At 30.2% G+C, this 18,739-nt stretch overlaps 2 protein-coding genes across 5 annotated transcripts; both read left to right on the top strand.

Annotated features, from left to right (window-relative positions):
• Nucleotides 1-11,471: 11,471 nt before the first annotated feature.
• LOC125577109 lies at nt 11,472-12,806 on the top strand. Its single transcript, XM_048737878.1, has 5 exons — nt 11,472-11,715; nt 11,793-11,873; nt 11,961-12,089; nt 12,172-12,234; nt 12,336-12,806. Exons 1-5 carry the CDS (start codon nt 11,617-11,619, stop codon nt 12,648-12,650), a joined length of 687 nt encoding a protein of 228 aa, XP_048593835.1. The 5' UTR covers nt 11,472-11,616; the 3' UTR covers nt 12,651-12,806.
• Nucleotides 12,759-17,153, top strand: LOC125577108 (NPC intracellular cholesterol transporter 1-like). 4 transcript variants are annotated; one of them, XM_048737874.1, is made up of 11 exons: nt 12,759-12,966; nt 13,085-13,245; nt 13,314-13,564; nt 13,650-13,835; nt 14,045-14,100; nt 14,208-14,325; nt 14,442-14,525; nt 14,620-14,829; nt 14,911-15,197; nt 15,303-15,367; nt 15,453-15,516. In XM_048737874.1, the coding sequence occupies exons 2-9, from the start codon at nt 13,194-13,196 to the stop codon at nt 15,040-15,042; spliced, it is 1,089 nt and encodes a 362-aa protein (XP_048593831.1). In that variant the 5' UTR covers nt 12,759-12,966; nt 13,085-13,193; the 3' UTR covers nt 15,043-15,197; nt 15,303-15,367; nt 15,453-15,516. The 4 variants fall into 4 exon arrangements, with proteins under 4 accessions (XP_048593831.1, XP_048593832.1, XP_048593833.1 ...); XM_048737876.1 differs by lacking the exons at nt 12,759-12,966; nt 13,085-13,245; nt 13,314-13,564; ... (3 more) ...; nt 14,442-14,525; nt 14,620-14,829 and adding exons at nt 15,653-15,746; nt 15,840-15,876; nt 15,967-16,024; ... (3 more) ...; nt 16,716-16,785; nt 16,913-17,153 and having other exon boundaries at nt 14,943-15,197; XM_048737877.1 differs by lacking the exons at nt 12,759-12,966; nt 13,085-13,245; nt 13,314-13,564; ... (3 more) ...; nt 14,442-14,525; nt 14,620-14,829 and adding exons at nt 15,653-15,746; nt 15,840-15,876; nt 15,967-16,024; ... (3 more) ...; nt 16,709-16,785; nt 16,913-17,153 and having other exon boundaries at nt 14,944-15,197.
• Nucleotides 17,154-18,739: the final 1,586 nt, after the last annotated feature.

Below are 18,739 nucleotides of genomic sequence, written 5' to 3'. Positions count from 1 at the left end.
CATCTACATCTCTGTAGTAGCTGGTGGCTGAGAAGACGAAGAACCTAGCCTTTACCGCAAAATTCACCTCTGAGCCCTTCAAGTATGATGTGAAATGGTATCTCGATGACTGCATGGTATTTTCAGACGTGTATTCTTCCTTCAATTCGTGGCCGGCCGTTGAGTATGGTGTCGTCTTTGGCGTAACCCGAGCTCTTCATCTTCACATCAGACAGATGAAAGAGATGAAAAGATAACTCCCAAAATATGGTAATAATCTTTTCCCAATGTTTCTTATTGATCGATTCCAGTTTCTGTAGGAATAAATTTGCTTATAACTTGCAATAGATACTTTGCGAGTCGGTGTCCTGCAAAAGGCTTTCTAAATTTGCCACTTGGCTGCGCATTTGGAGGCAGTTAATCGCAGACAACACTGATTTCAATCACATTTTCAGGTTAAAGATCTTCCCACGGAACAGCAACTAATTATACACGAAAGAGTACCATTGTATCCCTCCCTTGCTTCACGATGCCTGTCTTGAGTACTGAACAATGTTTCTCTGTCTCCCAAAATCCAAGCATCTTCACTGAAGAAGTCAAGTGTAAGGAAGCCAAAAAGACGGGTATACGAATTAACAATTAGGGAAGATCAAAATAACCCACAAAAATATTTTTCTGTTGTTGTATTAGTATAGAGATGAAAACTATTATAGCTTAATGTTAAACTTAAACATATGGCGAAAAATGGTGTTTTAATTAAAACTAGATTTTGACCCGTGCAACCGCACGGGTGTTTGTTTTCACTTTTCTATACATAAATTATTGTTTTAGAACATAAGTGGTATATATTTTTAATGTTAATCATATACTTAAATATTTATATAACTATTTCAAATACAATAATTTTATAATTTACATGTTATAATTAATTAATTGTTTAAACCTTATGTATTTGCCACTTCTTATTATATATTTATCTTATTGTATTTGCATTTAGTTAATAAGCAAATTAATATATTCATGATAAAATATTTTTTAAAAATATTTTTGTATTTAATTTATGCTAAATTCTGACCCGTATTTCAAAACTGGATTTCTTTTTACCAATATTTTTATGCTTATTCATTTTAGATAATTTATTATTGTATATACAAAAGTGTAAGATATGTTAATTTTTAGACATGTATTATATAGTTTGTTAATTTTAAGCCGTTCTATCATCATATTATATTTTAAATAAATAGTTTATATTTATGAAAATAAAATTTATAAATTTATCAATTGAATATAATTTTATCATATTTATTTTAATATAATACATATATTTTAACATGATTATGAATATAAAAGTAGAAAAAATAGGATATAATTTGTTTATTTTCATTTCTACACGATAACTTAAAATACATTAAGTTACTGTTTAAATATTACACAGATTTATTAGAATTTTTAAAATATAATATATAAATATATATTATATTTAAAATGAAAATATATTATGATTAAAGTAATTACAAAGATTTTATATTATTAACTTTAAAGAAATACATGTTAATTTTTATACATGTATTATATAGTTTGATAATGTTAACCTATCTTACCAACATATTAGATTTTATTTTTGAACATAAATATTTTATAATTACGAAAATAAAATATATAAATATATAAATTTAATACAATTTTATTATATTTAGCTCAATATAATAATTTTAATTTAATATAATTGATTATGATTATATAATAACTAAAATATTATAGATTTTTTATTTTTCATTTTATATAACTGAATATATTAATGTATAATAATATTTTAAACTAATTTCGAAATTAGTGAAAATATTTAAATATAATTTCAAAAATGAAGATCTTGTAAAAATCTTTTTAAACAGATTTGTTAGAATTTTAAAATAAATATATCTTATATATTAAAACAGAAGTCACAACCTTTATTCATGTGTGATTTTTTAAAAAATGGACCTAATGGACCTATTCATAGAAATTCATATTACATTTTAGTTCAGACTAATAACAAATAAAATTTTTAAAATATTTTAATCATAATATCTTTTGATATCTTTTCATTTTAAATATAAATATATTTATTTTAAAATACTAACAAATCTGTTTAAAAAGATTTTTACAAGATCTTCATTTTCAAAATTATATTTAAATATTTTTGCTAATTTCGAAATTAGTTTAAAATATTATTATACATTAATATATTCAGTTATATAAAATAAAAAATAAAAAAAATTTATAATATTTTATTTATTATATAATCATAATCAATCATATTAAAATAAAGTTATTATATTTAGCTAAATATAATAAAATTGTATTAAATTTATATATTCTATTTTCGTAATTATAAAATATTTATGTTCAAAAATAAAATCTAATATGTTGGTAAGATGGGTTAACGTTATCAAACTATATAATACATGTATAAAAATTAACATGTATTTCTTTAAAGTTAATAATATAAAATCTTTGTAACTACTTTAATCATAATATATTTTTATTTTAAATATAAATATATTTATATATTATATTTTAAAAATTCTAATAAATCTGTGTAAAAATATTTAAACAATAACTTAATGTATTTTAAGTTATCGTTTAAAAATGAAAATAAATAAATTATATCATATTTTATCTACTTTATAGTCATGATCATGTTAAAATATAATTATTATACTAAAATAAATATGATAAAATTATATTCAATTGATAAATTTATAAATTTTATTTTCATAAATATAAACTATTTATTTAAAATATAATATGATGATAGAACAGCTTAAAATTAACAAACTATATAATACATGTCTAAAAATTAACATATCTTAGACTTTTATATATACAATAATAAATTATCTAAAATGAATGAGCATACAAATATTGGTAAAAAGAAATACAGTTTTGAAAGACGGGTCCGAATTTAGCATAATTAAATACAAAATAATTTTAAAATATATTTTTTCATTAATATATTAATTTGCTTAATAACTAAATGCAAATACAATAAGATAAATATATAATAAGAAGTGGTAAATACATACGGTTTAAACAATTAATTAATTATAACATGTAAATTATAAAATTATTTTATTTGAAATAGTTATATAAATATTTAAGTATATAATTAACATTAAAAATATATACCACTTATGTTCTGAAACAATAATTTATGTATAGAAATGTGAAAATAAACACTCGTGCGGTTGCACGGGTCAAAATCTAGTTTATATTTAAAATGAAAAGATATCAAAAGATACTATGATTAAAATATTTTAAAAATTATATTTATTATTAATCTGAATTAAAATATAGTATGAATTTCTATGAATAGGTCCATTAGGTCCATTTTTAAAAAAATCACACATGAATCAAAGTTGTGACTTCTGTTTTAATATATAAGATAATTATTTAGACTTTTAACTTTCGCTGTTGTAAATTTGTGTAAGGATGGACAAAAAACCGAACCAAAACAAACTGACCCAACCAAATTCAAACCAAAGTATTTGGTTCATATTTTTATCAACACAAATAGTTTGTTTTAGTTTGGTTCTAACCAAACCGAAAAACAGAAGTATTTTTTAATTAAATTAATTAAATATACCATTAATAGTAAGATTTAATATATTTAACCCAAGTGAATATAATTTTATAAATTTTAACTATAAATGAATAAATAAAACAAACACAAATAAAACAAAAGAGTGTACATCTCATCCATTAATATCCAAAATCAAAAATTACTTATGATATTTATATTTGGTTTGAAAATAGTAATATAAAATTATTGGATTATGTCTTCTATATTTTATTGTGAAGATTGACTTTACGTTTAAATATGAAGAAAATAACAATTTAGTGTCAAATGATGGTTTATAATTATATCGTGTAACTATATTAGAATAAAACAAAAAAATCATCTCGACTGAACTGAAATAAACACAAACAAAATAAAATTAAACTAAACTGAACTTAAACCAAACCAAACACAAACAAAACAAAATTAAAATGAACCAACACAAATAAAACAATCATTTGACACTAAATTATTATTTTGATTATAATAACTGATCAAATATCACTTAATGATTTTTACTGTTATGGTTGGCTTTACGCTTAAATATGAAGAAAATAATAATTTAGTATCAAATGTTTTTTATATTTTTATAAATTATAGTTTGTAAGTAAATTAGAACAAAACTAAAAAAATCAATTCGATTAAACTGAAAAACACAAATAAAACAAAATTAAATTGAATCGAACACAAACCAAACCGGCTAAAATAGATCCAAACCGAACATAATCAAAACCAAACACACCAAACGAAACTAAAACCAAACCAAACTAATATAGGTTGATATTGGTTTGAGTTTTCGCATGCCCAAAAAGGAAAACCGAATCCAAACACATAAGTAATTTCTCACGATATCGCGGAATGATATCATTTAAATATTACTTACAGTAAGTAAGTTTTATATATATTTGAAATTTATAATAATTTTGGCAAATTAAATTTGTTAATAAAATCTGTTAGAGAAATTCTAATCGGTTGATAATAAAAGAATACCATTAAATTTTATTACATTATATTAATTATCTTTGCACATGCATATCATTGTTATGGAAAAAATAAAAAGAAAAAAGAAAAAACGACCATATATGAGTTATATCTAGTATTTATGCCAAATTCAGAAAATAGTAAGTTTGAAAAAATTCTGTTAGATTACTTCGATTAGTAATGTAAATTTATTTTAGAATTTTAACAAATATTTATTATTAAGTTAGGGTACTAATCAAAATTTATCTATAAACTTAGATATAGATAATTTACGTTTGTTTTATAGTTACAAATTCATATTTTAATAAAGATTAAAACCATGTAAAATACAACCAAATATGATATTAAGTTCATTATATCAAAATATAAACTAACTATTTAAAATAAACAAATACATATTAAAACATTAAACAACACATTCTACTTATTAGAATTTTGAAGATAATTCTTAGAATTATGTTTTAACTCTTAATTCTACTTTTTCATTATTTATACATAAAATGATGGAGAAAAATATTTAGAATTCAAATAATAGTATTAATTTAAATTGATGACTCAAGCAGTCAAATTTCAAGGTTACTACGGCGGATTCGTTCGGTGCTGTCGTTTTGGGTGGTACATTTGATCGATTGCATGATGGACATCAGACTTCAATGTTAATTGTTGTTTTCTCTGTGATTTCTTCTTAAGAATCGAACTAATCTATCGAAATACTTGTTGGTAGGGATGGAGAAAACAGGCGGTGGATCTAGCCATGGATCAAATAGTTATGGGAGTATGTAATGGACCGATGTTGATGAACAAACAAGTAAGCCATCTCTCCCTCTCAAATCCGTTATCATCTTTCCCTTTTCGACTAGATTAGTTTAACATCATACACCGTTTGATATAGCAAGTCATTCGAGAATGAGGAATCTAGCAACTTATGTGAGATTGAAGTCTCTCTTCTTATGGCTAAAATTGATTGTATTTTGAGTTTCTTTTCAAAGGTTTATGAAGGATTATACTTCCCTCACATTTTGAGTTGATTCTTCTCAATTCTTATCTGTGTACTGAATGTTTCTGTGGTTTAAAGCTGAAACTGTTACACTTTGTTGATACGAGAGAAAGTTTCAAGGTCTCAAAGGCATTAAAGAGTTCAATTCCACTATTTATGTGAGATTGGAGTCTAAGTCCAGTGGCCTTTGTTCTTATCATGAGTTGCAAAGATGTGTTCTTGTGATCTCAAGTCAGAAGGAAGACTCTTTGACTGTCTTATATACTCTTTTTGTAAAGCTGAAACTTTTATGCTTTGGCTTAACTAACGAGTTTGTTTTCAGACAAGCTGTTTGCTGTATGAACTCACTAATGTCTTGGCTTGAATTTTCAGCGCGATTTCGTCTACGTTACTTGCTTTGTTTTTCTCTTTCTTCATAACAGCTCTGTTTCTATATTTTCTCCTTCAACACCTTGCCACCTAAACATAGTTTTTAAATAAGTATTTTGCAATTCATTATCCTTTCTTTTTTTGAAACACTTGTTGTTTTAATTCATTATCCTTTCATGTATCAAAATTATCAAATCAATTTTTTTCATTGCAGAGATGGGTTCTTCCAGTTATACATACACATGTTATAGGACATGGTTTTTTTTTTCTCTTCATGACATGTGTTGATTATATTATACATTGTGGTTCTATATAATTCTTCTTAATTAAAAAAAAAAATCAGTGCTTTACAGATTGATTATTTTTCTAGCGAGATGCTATGGAATTTTGGATATTAGTAATTCTAAAAATATGCATTTTCACTGTTGTTTATACTCATATGTACACTACAAAAAAAAGAGGTGAGTTAAATCACTTAAATTGTATCAGAAAACTAAATAATTCTATTTTGAATTACTTATTAACAAAATAGACAAATATATCTAATTCAGCATCAATTATAAGAAGTACTGTTATTATTGATTTATTTTGCATCAATTCAATAAAATGATATACGTTTTATTCATTTGTATCAGTTTAACATAACTGATATTATTATATACATTTGTATCAGTTAAATAATTGGTGTACTTACTTTTTTTTTGTTAACATCATTTATTAATTCAATACAAAACTTACATCAATAAAAAATTGACATTAATACAAATAATGTAATATATATATATTTATTTTAACATCAATTTAATAAAAATGATGTTATTTTATTTTAATTTTATCATTAATTTTTTTTTTATTATGGTATAAAGTTTATTGTTTAAAAAAATAAAATAAAGAGACATACAAAACTTAATTGTGTTTTATAACAGTTTATTTTTATCCAAAAGCATATTCTTTTCTCATGATCAAGATCCCCACTTCATCTCTATAGTGCTTAGACTTCGTTAACAGTTTTATTGTTATTAGAAACAAATATTCTACAAGCAATCAAACTTTTTCTTAAATGAGTAAGGATGACGTCCCATTAACAACCCATTGGTGGCATGAAGAATTGTTCCTTATATGATGAGATGATGATTATGTTTCTTCGTTTGCATGATTCGAGAAAAAACTAACGTTTGCTAATCCAACGAACATGATGGAAAAAATCTATCAAGGTATTATTATTATTTATTCTTCTTCTTCTTCTGTTTTTTTTTTTCTTTTATCCTGGTTATAGAATACAAATACTTAAGTATGGAACTCATACATTTCATTGTTAATCGTGTAATGTAGCATATCATATAAAACGTGAGGTTATATTCTAATTTCTAAAAAAGTTCAAAAGGAAAGTTGTGAGTCAGATCAATGTAAATGAGGAGTAAATCACTATCAAAAGGTATATAGTTATATAAACTAGCAGAGAGATACACGCATATATACCATTTTCGTATCATAGATTTATTAATTTAAAAAAAAAAATCGAAATTGAAGTTTGCTATATAAGAATATAACTTTTTGGTAACATACCGTCAATATATGTATTGGTTTAAATACCATATAACATATCAATCTAAATAGATAAGATATACATTTTGTCATACATTATATTATACATGTTATCAACAATGTATTATGCAAACTATGTAGTATGAATATATAATGTACCTTATATTTATTTCACAGTAGTTTTACCGTGCGGGTCTCTACCTAGTGTGTCTATATAAAGACTGGCTATTTAACAATCTCTTACCATTCTTCTTCAATTGATAAATTTGCTTTTGCACTTATTACTTTCAAAATGTGGAGAATTCTTGTTAGCTTTCTCAAGTTTGCGTCTTTCATCGATGAGATGTTCCAGCCAGTTTCGAAATTTCTCAACCGACGAGATATCCTCTTCCTTCAAACGACCGTTTGGTCTATAGTTGCATATGTATGCATCCTGCGTTCTAACATCTCGTTCACACTTGCTTGCATATGTTGCCCCATTTTCTATCTTGTCCCTTTTTGTTTTATCCTCATTATCTTCGAACCGTCCATATCGTCCACCATAGCCAACATATTTGCGAACCATCAACACCATTACATGTTTCTCATTTCCATTGTGGAAGTTCTTATAGCGTTGGTAATTACGCATGCGAAGGCGCTAATATCCGTACAAGAGGGCTCACTCTTGTTAGAAATCATCGTGGTCTCCGTCTACTATATTATCATCACCATCTGTGAGCTACTGAGAATCAAGGATAGAGGTATGTACTTTTGAGTTGATATGTGTTTATGTCTTGTTTGGCTTGAGTTTGTAATTCAGTTAATTCTCTGTTCCGACAGGATCAATCAACGGAACGGCCACCGTGATCATCCTTGTGATGGAGAAAAGGTTTAAAGTATTAGCTGTCGTCCCAATCACCGCCGTTCTCGTCTTCTTGAAGAGCATCCTTTCCGCGGACTGCTGCGTCCAGTGCCGTGCCCGAAAGCTCACAGACAAGGAGACCGAAGAAGATAACCGGAATAGATTTGTGAAAGCCTTAACGAGCGGGGAATATCCGGGCAGGTGGGCAGCATACGATTCAAGCCCTAACTGAAGATTGCGTCACACGCAAGCAAGGACTATTATATTATATCGTCGTCACTCATCATCGGTAGATGATGATGTTACTAAAAAAAAAAAATAGAATATGATATATGCTGATCATTATTTATTATTATCTTGTTTGTTATTGAAGATTAACGTAAATGCAATGGTTATAATAGATGTTGTCACTCATTGTGGTAAATGATGTTTTACTAAAAAGGAAATATATCATATTATATTTTGATGATGTTTTACTAAAAAGAAATCGACACATGAATCTGACACATCGAATGTTTTAGATGAACATGGTAGATGCATGGTGTTTTACTAAAAAGAAATCGAGTAAACTAAGTGACTAAAGCAAATCATTTTATTTTATTTTATTTTCTTTTTTTTGGATCCATGCGTTATGATCTGATTCAAAGGTGACTTCGTTTTTGTTGATGACGTAATTTGACGTTGGTCGAATCTGACACATCGAATGTTGAAGTTATATTTCGAATAAGAGTCACTACATTAAGACACTTTTTATGATTCTTTTCATGTAGAGTCAACAATGTGATGGAAGGGGCACATTTCTCGAACCCAGTGTCGTATTTAGACCAATTTGCCCATTTTGCTATAGCTTATTCTGTTAAGTTAAAATTAGTTAGGTGTTTATGACTAGGTTAGCTTAATTCGGTTGGAGAAATTAATGAGTAAGAAGGTGTATAGGAAAGTGATCTTCCTTTTTGGCAGTTGGATTGGTAAAAGGAAAAAAGAAGATGTAAAGACTTCTGTTAGATGTATTTTTTTGACAAAAAAAGAAGTTTGTTGTTCATTGTTTTGGAAAAAAAAACGTATAGTTACAAAGAAATATCGATGACATGTGATAGAGGTTATAATAATTTATTATTATTTTAAATAATTAATATATATATATATATAAGTTCATATAAATATAGATAATATACTGTATAGTTTATTTTTATTCAGAGTAAAGTCCATTTTGTTTTCTCTAAACACTTCAAAATAATGTAATGTCATTTACGCCTAAAAATACATATACATTTACCGTAAATATTTTTATATACCAAATAATCTAATAAGAACAAAATTGTATCCACAAATTTAATCTATATATATATATACTGTAAATCAAATATGTTTCTTACATAAAAACATATATCAAATTATATATGATTGGTTCAATGTTTTATGGATGTGAGGTATCACAAAAGTGATTATGTTTTTTTAAAAATCTTTTTTAAAGAAAAATAAATGATAGAATTTAATGTAGATTTAGTTATGCGTTCAATCCTTTTCTGTTAAAAAGTGTAAACACATTTAACTCTTTTAAAAATAGTTGAAACTTGAGTTCTTGTAAATAGCTATTACAAGGGGTGAATATAGAATTATTTTTTGGTGGGTGCATATCCAATAGAAAATAAAATAAGTGAGATAGTTGCATCGAACCCATACCATTGGTGGGTGCACAAGAGCACTTAAACCATCTATTCAGCTGATCTATAGCTCATTTGCATATTAAAATATTAGATATTGTAAATATTATGGGTGCATGTGCCCCCTTAATCACTGCACTGGCTTCGCCAAATATGTAACTCATGTTTCTTAAATGTTTTAATAGTAAGTAAAATAAATACTTTTAATTCACCTGGATAATAGCATTTTATTCATGTGTTGATGGAAGAGAGCTTGCACAAAGTGAACATGAGTCTAGGGTCATCTATATCTTCTCTATTAAAAGAGACTACAAAAAATACTATTAAGAAATCGTAATTGAGTTATTAATTAACAGCTTGACAAAACATCATAAATTTAATTGTATATGATATTTTTCTAATAAAAAAAAATTATACATCTAAACAATAACTAGAATCTTTTTATATATCATGAAGATATTTTGACATATTCCAATAACTGAAATATTTAAAATCATATAAACCAATATGGTTAAAAATTAATGATTAATAGGAATAGGATCTCAATCAAGTTATTTTCATTTGAAAATTTTGAGATTCTATTGTTATTGGTTCATGAATTTCTTTAATAGAATGAATTGTTATTGTTTAAAGAATTTTCAAAATTTATTTGAATCTCTTGTTATTCAAAAACTTTAGTTATTATTGATTCTCTAATTTAATTCTAACTAAATTTTTAATTCTAACTAAATTTAGTGTTATTATAAGATGAATTATATTTATTTTTACGCATATGATTCAAATTTTCAAAATATCATATGTATCCATGAAATTTTCAACATTCATGTGATAAAAAAAACTAAAAACAATATAATTATGATTACCAAATATCTATTGCACATTGAATCCAATTTGTATGTCCAAAAACTATAATTCATTACAATTTATATGCTTACATTTCTGAATATATAATTATATTTATATTGTTTTATCATTAGTTTGTTTATTTTTATTCGTAAGACTCAATTAGATGTTGCTTTTAATCGGTCATGGTGTAATGTAGAGATACCTTTAAGAAAAGAACAGAAATAAAATATATTTATATTATTTAACTGAATTACAAAATAGGACTATTTTACTTCCAACAGTTTTTTATTATATTTTTTTCTTGTTTTACTCACCTTAAAATTTATTAATATTTGTAAGTACATGAAAATACATCTCTCATTAGTATGGCAAAGAACACCACAATAATATCATAAGCCAGATAACCAATTTTTTTTCTTGTTTTACTCTCTCATTATTAGCTTTGTTGGTTAGACAAGACACTCATTCTTCGATTTCGTCCTTGTAATAAAATCATTAGTATTGTGTTATATTATTAGCTTTTATGAAATTTCGATGAAAATGCGGCAAATAAAAAGCCAACCCCATATTCCTCAGCCACGTGTCGACATTTATGCTTTTTGACTCGGTGTACAAGTTCATTTGCACCAATGAAGCAGAAAATATAATAAATTTTTTTCCTGTTTTATTGGAAAAGGTTTTGTTAATTTCATTCATGGTATTCGAATAATGTAAATGACAATTTTAACATTGTTCTAGAGGAAAAAAGAGGTTAGTGCCGCAGCTTGTTGTCTTGTCTTTTGTCGGGAGAGAGAAGATGGAAGATTCGTCGGCGTCGTTTGTAGGCAACAGATATTGGGTGCTCCGACATGGAAAGAGCATTCCGAACGAGAGAGGCCTCATCGTCTCTTCAATGGTTTTCCCTCCTCTAATTCTTCTTCAATCCATTGTCGCTTATGAATCAATCAAATAATAATATTTAATTGATGGCAGGAAAATGGGGTGCTCCCAGAGTACCAGTTAGCCCCTGATGGTGTCGCTCAGGCTCAGCTCGCTGGCCAATCCTTCCTCAAGGTTTTCATCTCTTTTAAGATATCCTCTTAAGTAAAAAACTCTTCAAGCCTTTCATTTTGTGTCTTTAATCTTTATCTCTCTGTGCAGCAACTCGAGGAAAGTAAGTTATCACTGGACAAGGTCCGCATCTGCTACTCCCCCTTCTCTAGAACCACCCACACCGCTAAGGTTGTCGCTCAGGTCCTCAATCTCCCTTTTGATTCCCCTCAATGCAAGGTATGTAGTATTCGAGGTATTTCATCAGTTTGATGCCTTTTCCAATGCCACTACATTACATTTGCACAAACTATGTTTATAGATGATGGAAACTCTGCGAGAACGCTACTTTGGACCTACATTTGAACTCAAGTCACATGATAAGGTGCGTGCTTGCTTGAGGATTCACTTACTTCCCTAATAGAGCATTATAGATACGGAGAGGGTGACCTTGTCAAGTTTGGTGTTTTCTGATTTTGGCACCAGTACCCGGAGATATGGGATCTTGATGAGAAAGATCCATTCATGGGACCAGAAGGAGGTGAAAGCGCTGATGATGTTGTATCCAGACTCGCCACTGCCATGTTATCCATGGAAGCAGAATTTCAAAGGTGCGCAATTCTGGTGGTGAGCCATGGAGATCCACTGCAGATGTTGCAGAACATAATGCATTCAGCAAAGCAACATAGCGGAGGAGATGGTGGTTTAGCAGAGTGGATTCAGATGAGCCGAGTTGCTTCTGTCTTGTCACAGCACCGCAAGTTTGCTTTGCTCACTGGTGAACTCCGACCCCTCCTCTGATTGATTGCAGACCAAAAAAAAGTATTCAACTTTGGCATCTTGTTCAAATCTGCCAATGACAATTCTTGCAATTTTTTACTTTTATTTGGAATAAGCAAAGCTAACATGAAGGTTTATTCTTCTGTTTGGAATAAGAAATCATGAAAATCATATGCATCTTCATATCTGTCTAATGAACAGTGGGTACTATCTCTCTCTGGCAATCTCCTTGAACGTTTAAGTCTTTTGTGATCCATCTACGACCCCTTAGTTCTCTATAAGCTTGATTGATCACTAACTACTGCTTATACTTGGAAACATCCAACACCATGATAAGGTGCGTGCTTGCTTGATGATTCACTCACTCACTTCCCCTAGGCTGTGTGTGTGATGTGTGTGTAATAGAGCATTATAGAATGACCTTGTTAAGTTTGGATTTTTCTGATTTTTTCTAGGTGGCAGGAGGTGGGTGAGAATTTGACAGTGGATGGTATATAATATCACTTAACTGACGCCTTTGGGGAAAGGCTTTACGAGTCCTGTAAAAAAGTGAAATTTGGAACTATGAACACACGTGCCATTAATTTCGTTGGTGGTGGCGCTCAAAACTTCAGAGGTGCTCCCCAGTCTGTTTCTATCTTGTTTCACAAGTTACACACTTCATCTTTGCTTCTGCTTTTTCAGAGTGGTTTGTGTTTATCGGTCAGAAAGCACCACCTGGCTTCCCTGGTTCACCATATGCAATCAATTTCAAATCGAGTACCCCTGAGTTATCTGCAATGGCGCCGATGAACTTATCTACTTATTCTTGTGGCGACACATCACTTGGATGCTCTTGTGGTGACTGCCCTTCCTCACCCGCTTGCTCTAGTCCCGAACCCCTTCCTCCCCCACATGAAGAAGACTCCTGCTCATTTCGAATCGGTCCTCTTAAGGTAAGTGTTATCAAATATATATATTGTTGACCGCCTGAGAACATTCACGAGTTGGGATTTGATTGTATTGATTTTTCATATTCAGGTTAGATGCATTGAGTTATCGATGGCACTGTTATACATCTTGCTGGTCTCTAGCTTCTTTGGATGGGCTGTTTTCAGTCGAACTAGGGATATAACGCAGCCTGATGGTAGCTCAGAGTCACTAGTGCGTCTGTTGGAAGGAGATGGAATCAATAGTGAACTGAAGGAAAGCACTCTTGGTGTCAAGGTATATTGAGTTTGTTGGCTAGAAATCGTAGTTCTTCTGTGTATGTATGTATGTATGTATATATAACGTATAATACATGCCAGGGGAGGGGAATATAGTATATAATACATTTATACACATATGCTGAACTGTCCTTGAAGATACAAGCTGATTGGTTATTCTCTGTTTAGAGGAAAGAGCGAGTTGATAACTTGACTTCTATTTTTTAGGGGAAAAGACATGCTCACCTCTCTCCTGTTCAGAGATACATGGCAACATTTTACAAGTAAATCTCCAGGATTTTTTTCTTTATGTCGTCTAGAGTTTTCCCACAAGGTATCAAGAAAAACCAGAAACTGATGAGATGGAATTGTTTCCAATTGTTTGCCTCAGATCATACGGGTCATGGATTGCTAGAAATCCATCTCTTGTTCTTTTCATTTCGGTGGCTATAGTTCTTGCGCTGAGTTCAGGTCTCCTTCATTTTAAGGTGGAAACACGACCAGAAAAGGTATGTATTACCTCATCCAGTACCATAGTTATACAAACTCTTTATGACATGGATTCAGCAGCAAAGCCAATGCAAAAGCTGGTACGATTGCTCATGTGAATTCCGATGTTTTGTAGCTGTGGGTAGGTCCTTCAAGCAAAGCAGCAGAAGAGAAAAAGTTCTTTGATAGCCACCTTTCACCATTCTACAGAATCGAGCAGGTAGTTTTCTATATTTTGCTTTTTTCTCTATTCCATTTTTTAATTCAAAAATATAGACAACCCCTGTTCACAATTTCTTTGTGTGGCATGACAGCTTATCTTGGCCACTGTTCCTGATCCCAAAACTGGGAGGGCTCCTAGTCTTTTGACATGGTTGTCGTTATCGTTTTTTACTTACACTTGCCAGGAGGAGCGGCTATCTATGGTGCAATCCAAGAATTTGACTCTCTATATTTTTTCATCTGAAAGCTCAATAGAGGAAGAGCTGAAAAGAGAAAGCACTGCTGATGTTATAATAGTAGCTGTACGATGACAAATATCTTTGAGAGTTATCTTCTTACCAAGATTTTCATGCCAGTGATATGTTTTTGTTTTTCTTCACCAGGCAAGCTATCGGTTATGTTTGTTTATATTTCCGTCTTTGACCTTTCTCTTAATTCGGTGGGCCATTGGAGGCATTTCTGTTGTATCTGGTGACTTGAATATTCCTTTAGTCTCTGTAGAAGTAATTCTTTAGTCCATTGCAGTGCTTTCGACACTCAGATTTGGTTCGGGATCGCCCATCTACAGCTCAGTTCAGGGAGAAACTACCCTGGTTTCTAAATGCTTTGCCTTCGGCTGACTGTGCAAAAGGTGGTCATGGAGCTTATACGAATAGCGTGGATTTGAAAGGTACTCTAGAATTTGCTTAAGATAAAATCTATTTTCTCTTTACTTTGATTCATTTTATTTGCTTTTGGTCTTGACCTCTTTTGTGGAACGCTTGATTTTTTTCAGGGTATGAGGCTGGTGTTATACATGCATCTGAGTTCCGTACATACCACACTCCACTTAACACAAAAGTATGCCACTATTGATTTTGGCAAGATACTTGCTAATGAAAACTCACACTTGAGATATCCTGACGTCATTGAAAATTTTCCTCAGGGTGACTGTTAATTCACTGCGAGCTGCCCGGGAGTTCAGTTCAAGAATGTCTAATTTGCTGAAGGTTTGAATCTGGTGATGAATTTTGCTTTAAAAAGTTTAGATTAGTAGGTGGCTTTGCTTTAAGGAGGATGGTCCACCGTATGTCTATTTTCTTCTGCTAAGCTTCCTATATAACAAGCTGTATTTATTTTATGCAGATTGACATCTTTCCATATTCTGTGTTCTACATTTTCTTTGAGCAATATCTGAATATCTGGACCGTAGCTTTGACAAACCTCGCTATAGCACTCGGTTTGCTTCCCGTCTATCCAAAAACAGTGTTTTGAATTTTTTGCTAGCTTGTACGAAATTTACAACTCTTTAATTCCCATATTGTTGTGGCAGGTGCTATATTTGTTGTTTGCTTATTAATCACTTCCAGGTCAGTTTTCTCTCGATAAATTATGCTAAAATTCAAATATGTGGAGATGTCTTGATGTTGGATTCTGATTATTTAACCTGTCAATTTCAGTGCCTGGAGTTCAGCCATCATTGTTCTTGTGTTAGTGATGATACTCGCTGACCTCATGGTACATGTTTTATTGACACATATCCATAGATTATTGTTTCATGCGATTCTGGAAGCTAATATGTAGCTATAGTGAAAAGATAATCATCGTTGATATGATTGAGCAGGGTGTAATGGTGGTTTTGGGAATTCAACTCAATGCGGTTTCTGTTGTGAATTTGATAATGTCAATCGGGATTGCTGTAGAATTCTGCGTGCACATATCACATGCCTTCCTGGTAAGAACATGTCACCTCCCTTTGTAACCTTTCCCCGAAAACTACACTGCATATATTGGCTCTACAAGCCATGCCACCTTGTGTCTGAAAAATAATGTTTGTTTCCTGCACTGATATAAATGCAGATGAGTAATGGGAACAGAGAACAAAGAGCGAGGAAGGCACTGGAAACCATGGGAGCTTCAGTTTTCAGGTGATGAAGCTTAAATTTTCTCCAAATCATTTTTCTTTTTCTTGTACGCAAAGGTGTTTGTTAGTCTAATTGGTTTGGTAGTCAAATTTGTGGGACTTGATGAATGAAAATATTTTGCTGGGTGACAGTGGGATCACACTCACAAAACTTGTCGGAGTGATGGTGCTTTGCTTCGCACGATCGGAGATATTTGTGGTAAGGACACCCACCAAATACGTTGCCTTATGGAGTTTTCTGGTCTCTTGCTTGAGTTCAAATGGATATTGTATGGAAGCATACAGGTGTATTACTTTCAAATGTACTTGGCTTTGGTTATCATCGGCTTCTTGCATTTGGGTCGTTTTCTTACCTGTAAGTTAATCTGCTACCATCTATTTACTGGTCAAAGCTTGAACAGCCAAGACAATATCATCTCTAGCGATTGGTTAGAGTAAGCATCTAATGGGTTACTAATTCGTACACTCGTTGTGGGTTTCAGGTCATACTAAGTTTATCTGGGCCTCCACAAATACACGACACCGAGGAGGAGCAAGCTTCTTCTTCCGTATTTTCAACGCAATGGTTTAGGAAAGTCAAAACTTACTTGGCATTCTACCTGAGCGTTTATGTGAAGAGTTCTTTAAAAGCTAACACAGAAACACATCTAAGAAAAAAGCTCTGATACATGAAATGATTCTTTAAAAGAGTTGACATTAACTGGACTTGACTTCGTTTATAGCTTTGGAATTTTCTTGTACTCGTACGAGTTTATGTCCACCTTCCCTTGCATAGCCTGCACAGTGAGTATGCAAAAGCCGGTTTAGTGTTCTTCATCAAAGCTTTGCGTTAAATAAAAGTGACCTTGAGCTCGTCTTGGATAGAAGTGAATTTAGGTTGATAAGCATAGACAGGTCCAGTTCTAGAAAGAGCCTTTCTGGTCGTCTTTCACCTTTGCGATATCTTTGCTGCCTTGGAGGAGTTGGCCAAGTCCAAGGGCTCCAAAAACAGTGTGAGAGATCATGGGAAGTCCGTACCGTACAATAATGTACTACAACAATATGATATTAGCTTATCAGGACCATATCAAATTCAACCGCATGATATATGTAATTTTCTAAAAAATCATATTCATTTATTTGAGGCAACATGTTTGTTTCTTTATAATTTTAACTAGATTCAAATCTTTCCTCTAACTAATTAATAGCGGGGTTTTGGATTTTCATCGGTTATATTAGATTTACAATTACAAGTTTTTCATTAAATCCAAACCGGATTATATATAGAGCGACATGCCTACCGGTTCGACCACGAGTCTGAATTAGATATTAAACACTGCTTGAAACTTAAACATTATAATAAAACAAATTTTAAATTACATGTTTTCTAATAAAAAAGTTATTATTCATGAAAAAATTACTAATATGGTCAACAAAAAAGATATATGTCTTTTAAAAACGGACCATAAAATAGTAGTAACTTCTAAACTGAATAGAGATAAAAACAATTAGTATATATTGATGGTTAGAGCTATAAACAAATATATGACAAGAGAACCTCAGTTTCAATTTAAAACAGACGATTCATATATTATAATATTTCAATAAGGAAAACAAATTATTCTTTAATATATAATATATATACTATTAAATCATACATATTATCTCTAAATCTACTTCGAACAAATATCATATTTTCAAAAGAAAAAAACAAATGATAAAAACATAAACCTCAATTGTTAAGATTCAAAACAAAAAAATGATGATAATTTTTAAATCAATAAGTGAAAATTAAAAACGCGGGTCAAAATCTAGTTCTGATATTATAACTTCTATTAACACATAATATACACTGTTTATACATTTATACACATAATATAAAAGGTTGTTATATTACTGATCATATGTATATTTACTTAACATTTTATTTATGTGTATAAATGTACAAACACTGTATATTTATATACAAACTTCAAATATAAGTTTATACATTGTTATAAATTCTCATCTTACTTCATTCCAGATTTATATATTTATAATCAAATGTAAATTATATTTATAAACCAACTTCAAATATACGTTTTTGGGCCGTCCAGGCTCTTACTCAATTATTTCCCTATGGGCTTCTAGTTGTCCATCTTCAGTCTCGCATCACATTTACCATTACTCTCTTGGGCTTTGCCAGTCTTGTCTCACTACGTTACTCATTTGATTCTAGTCACGGGGTTTTATTTTTGGGGTAAGAATGTTTGTAAGCGGTCTAACCAGTGCCGTGCGAAGAGTTTTAGGGGTCTAAGTCAAATTTTAAAAATAAATTTATTTACAACTAA

This window comes from Brassica napus, chromosome A8, assembly GCF_020379485.1.
Source record: "Brassica napus cultivar Da-Ae chromosome A8, Da-Ae, whole genome shotgun sequence".
Classification (NCBI taxonomy): Eukaryota; Viridiplantae; Streptophyta; class Magnoliopsida; order Brassicales; family Brassicaceae; genus Brassica; species Brassica napus.
The sequence above is the reverse complement of the archived record's forward strand: the minus strand, read 5'-3'. Positions and strand labels throughout refer to the sequence as shown.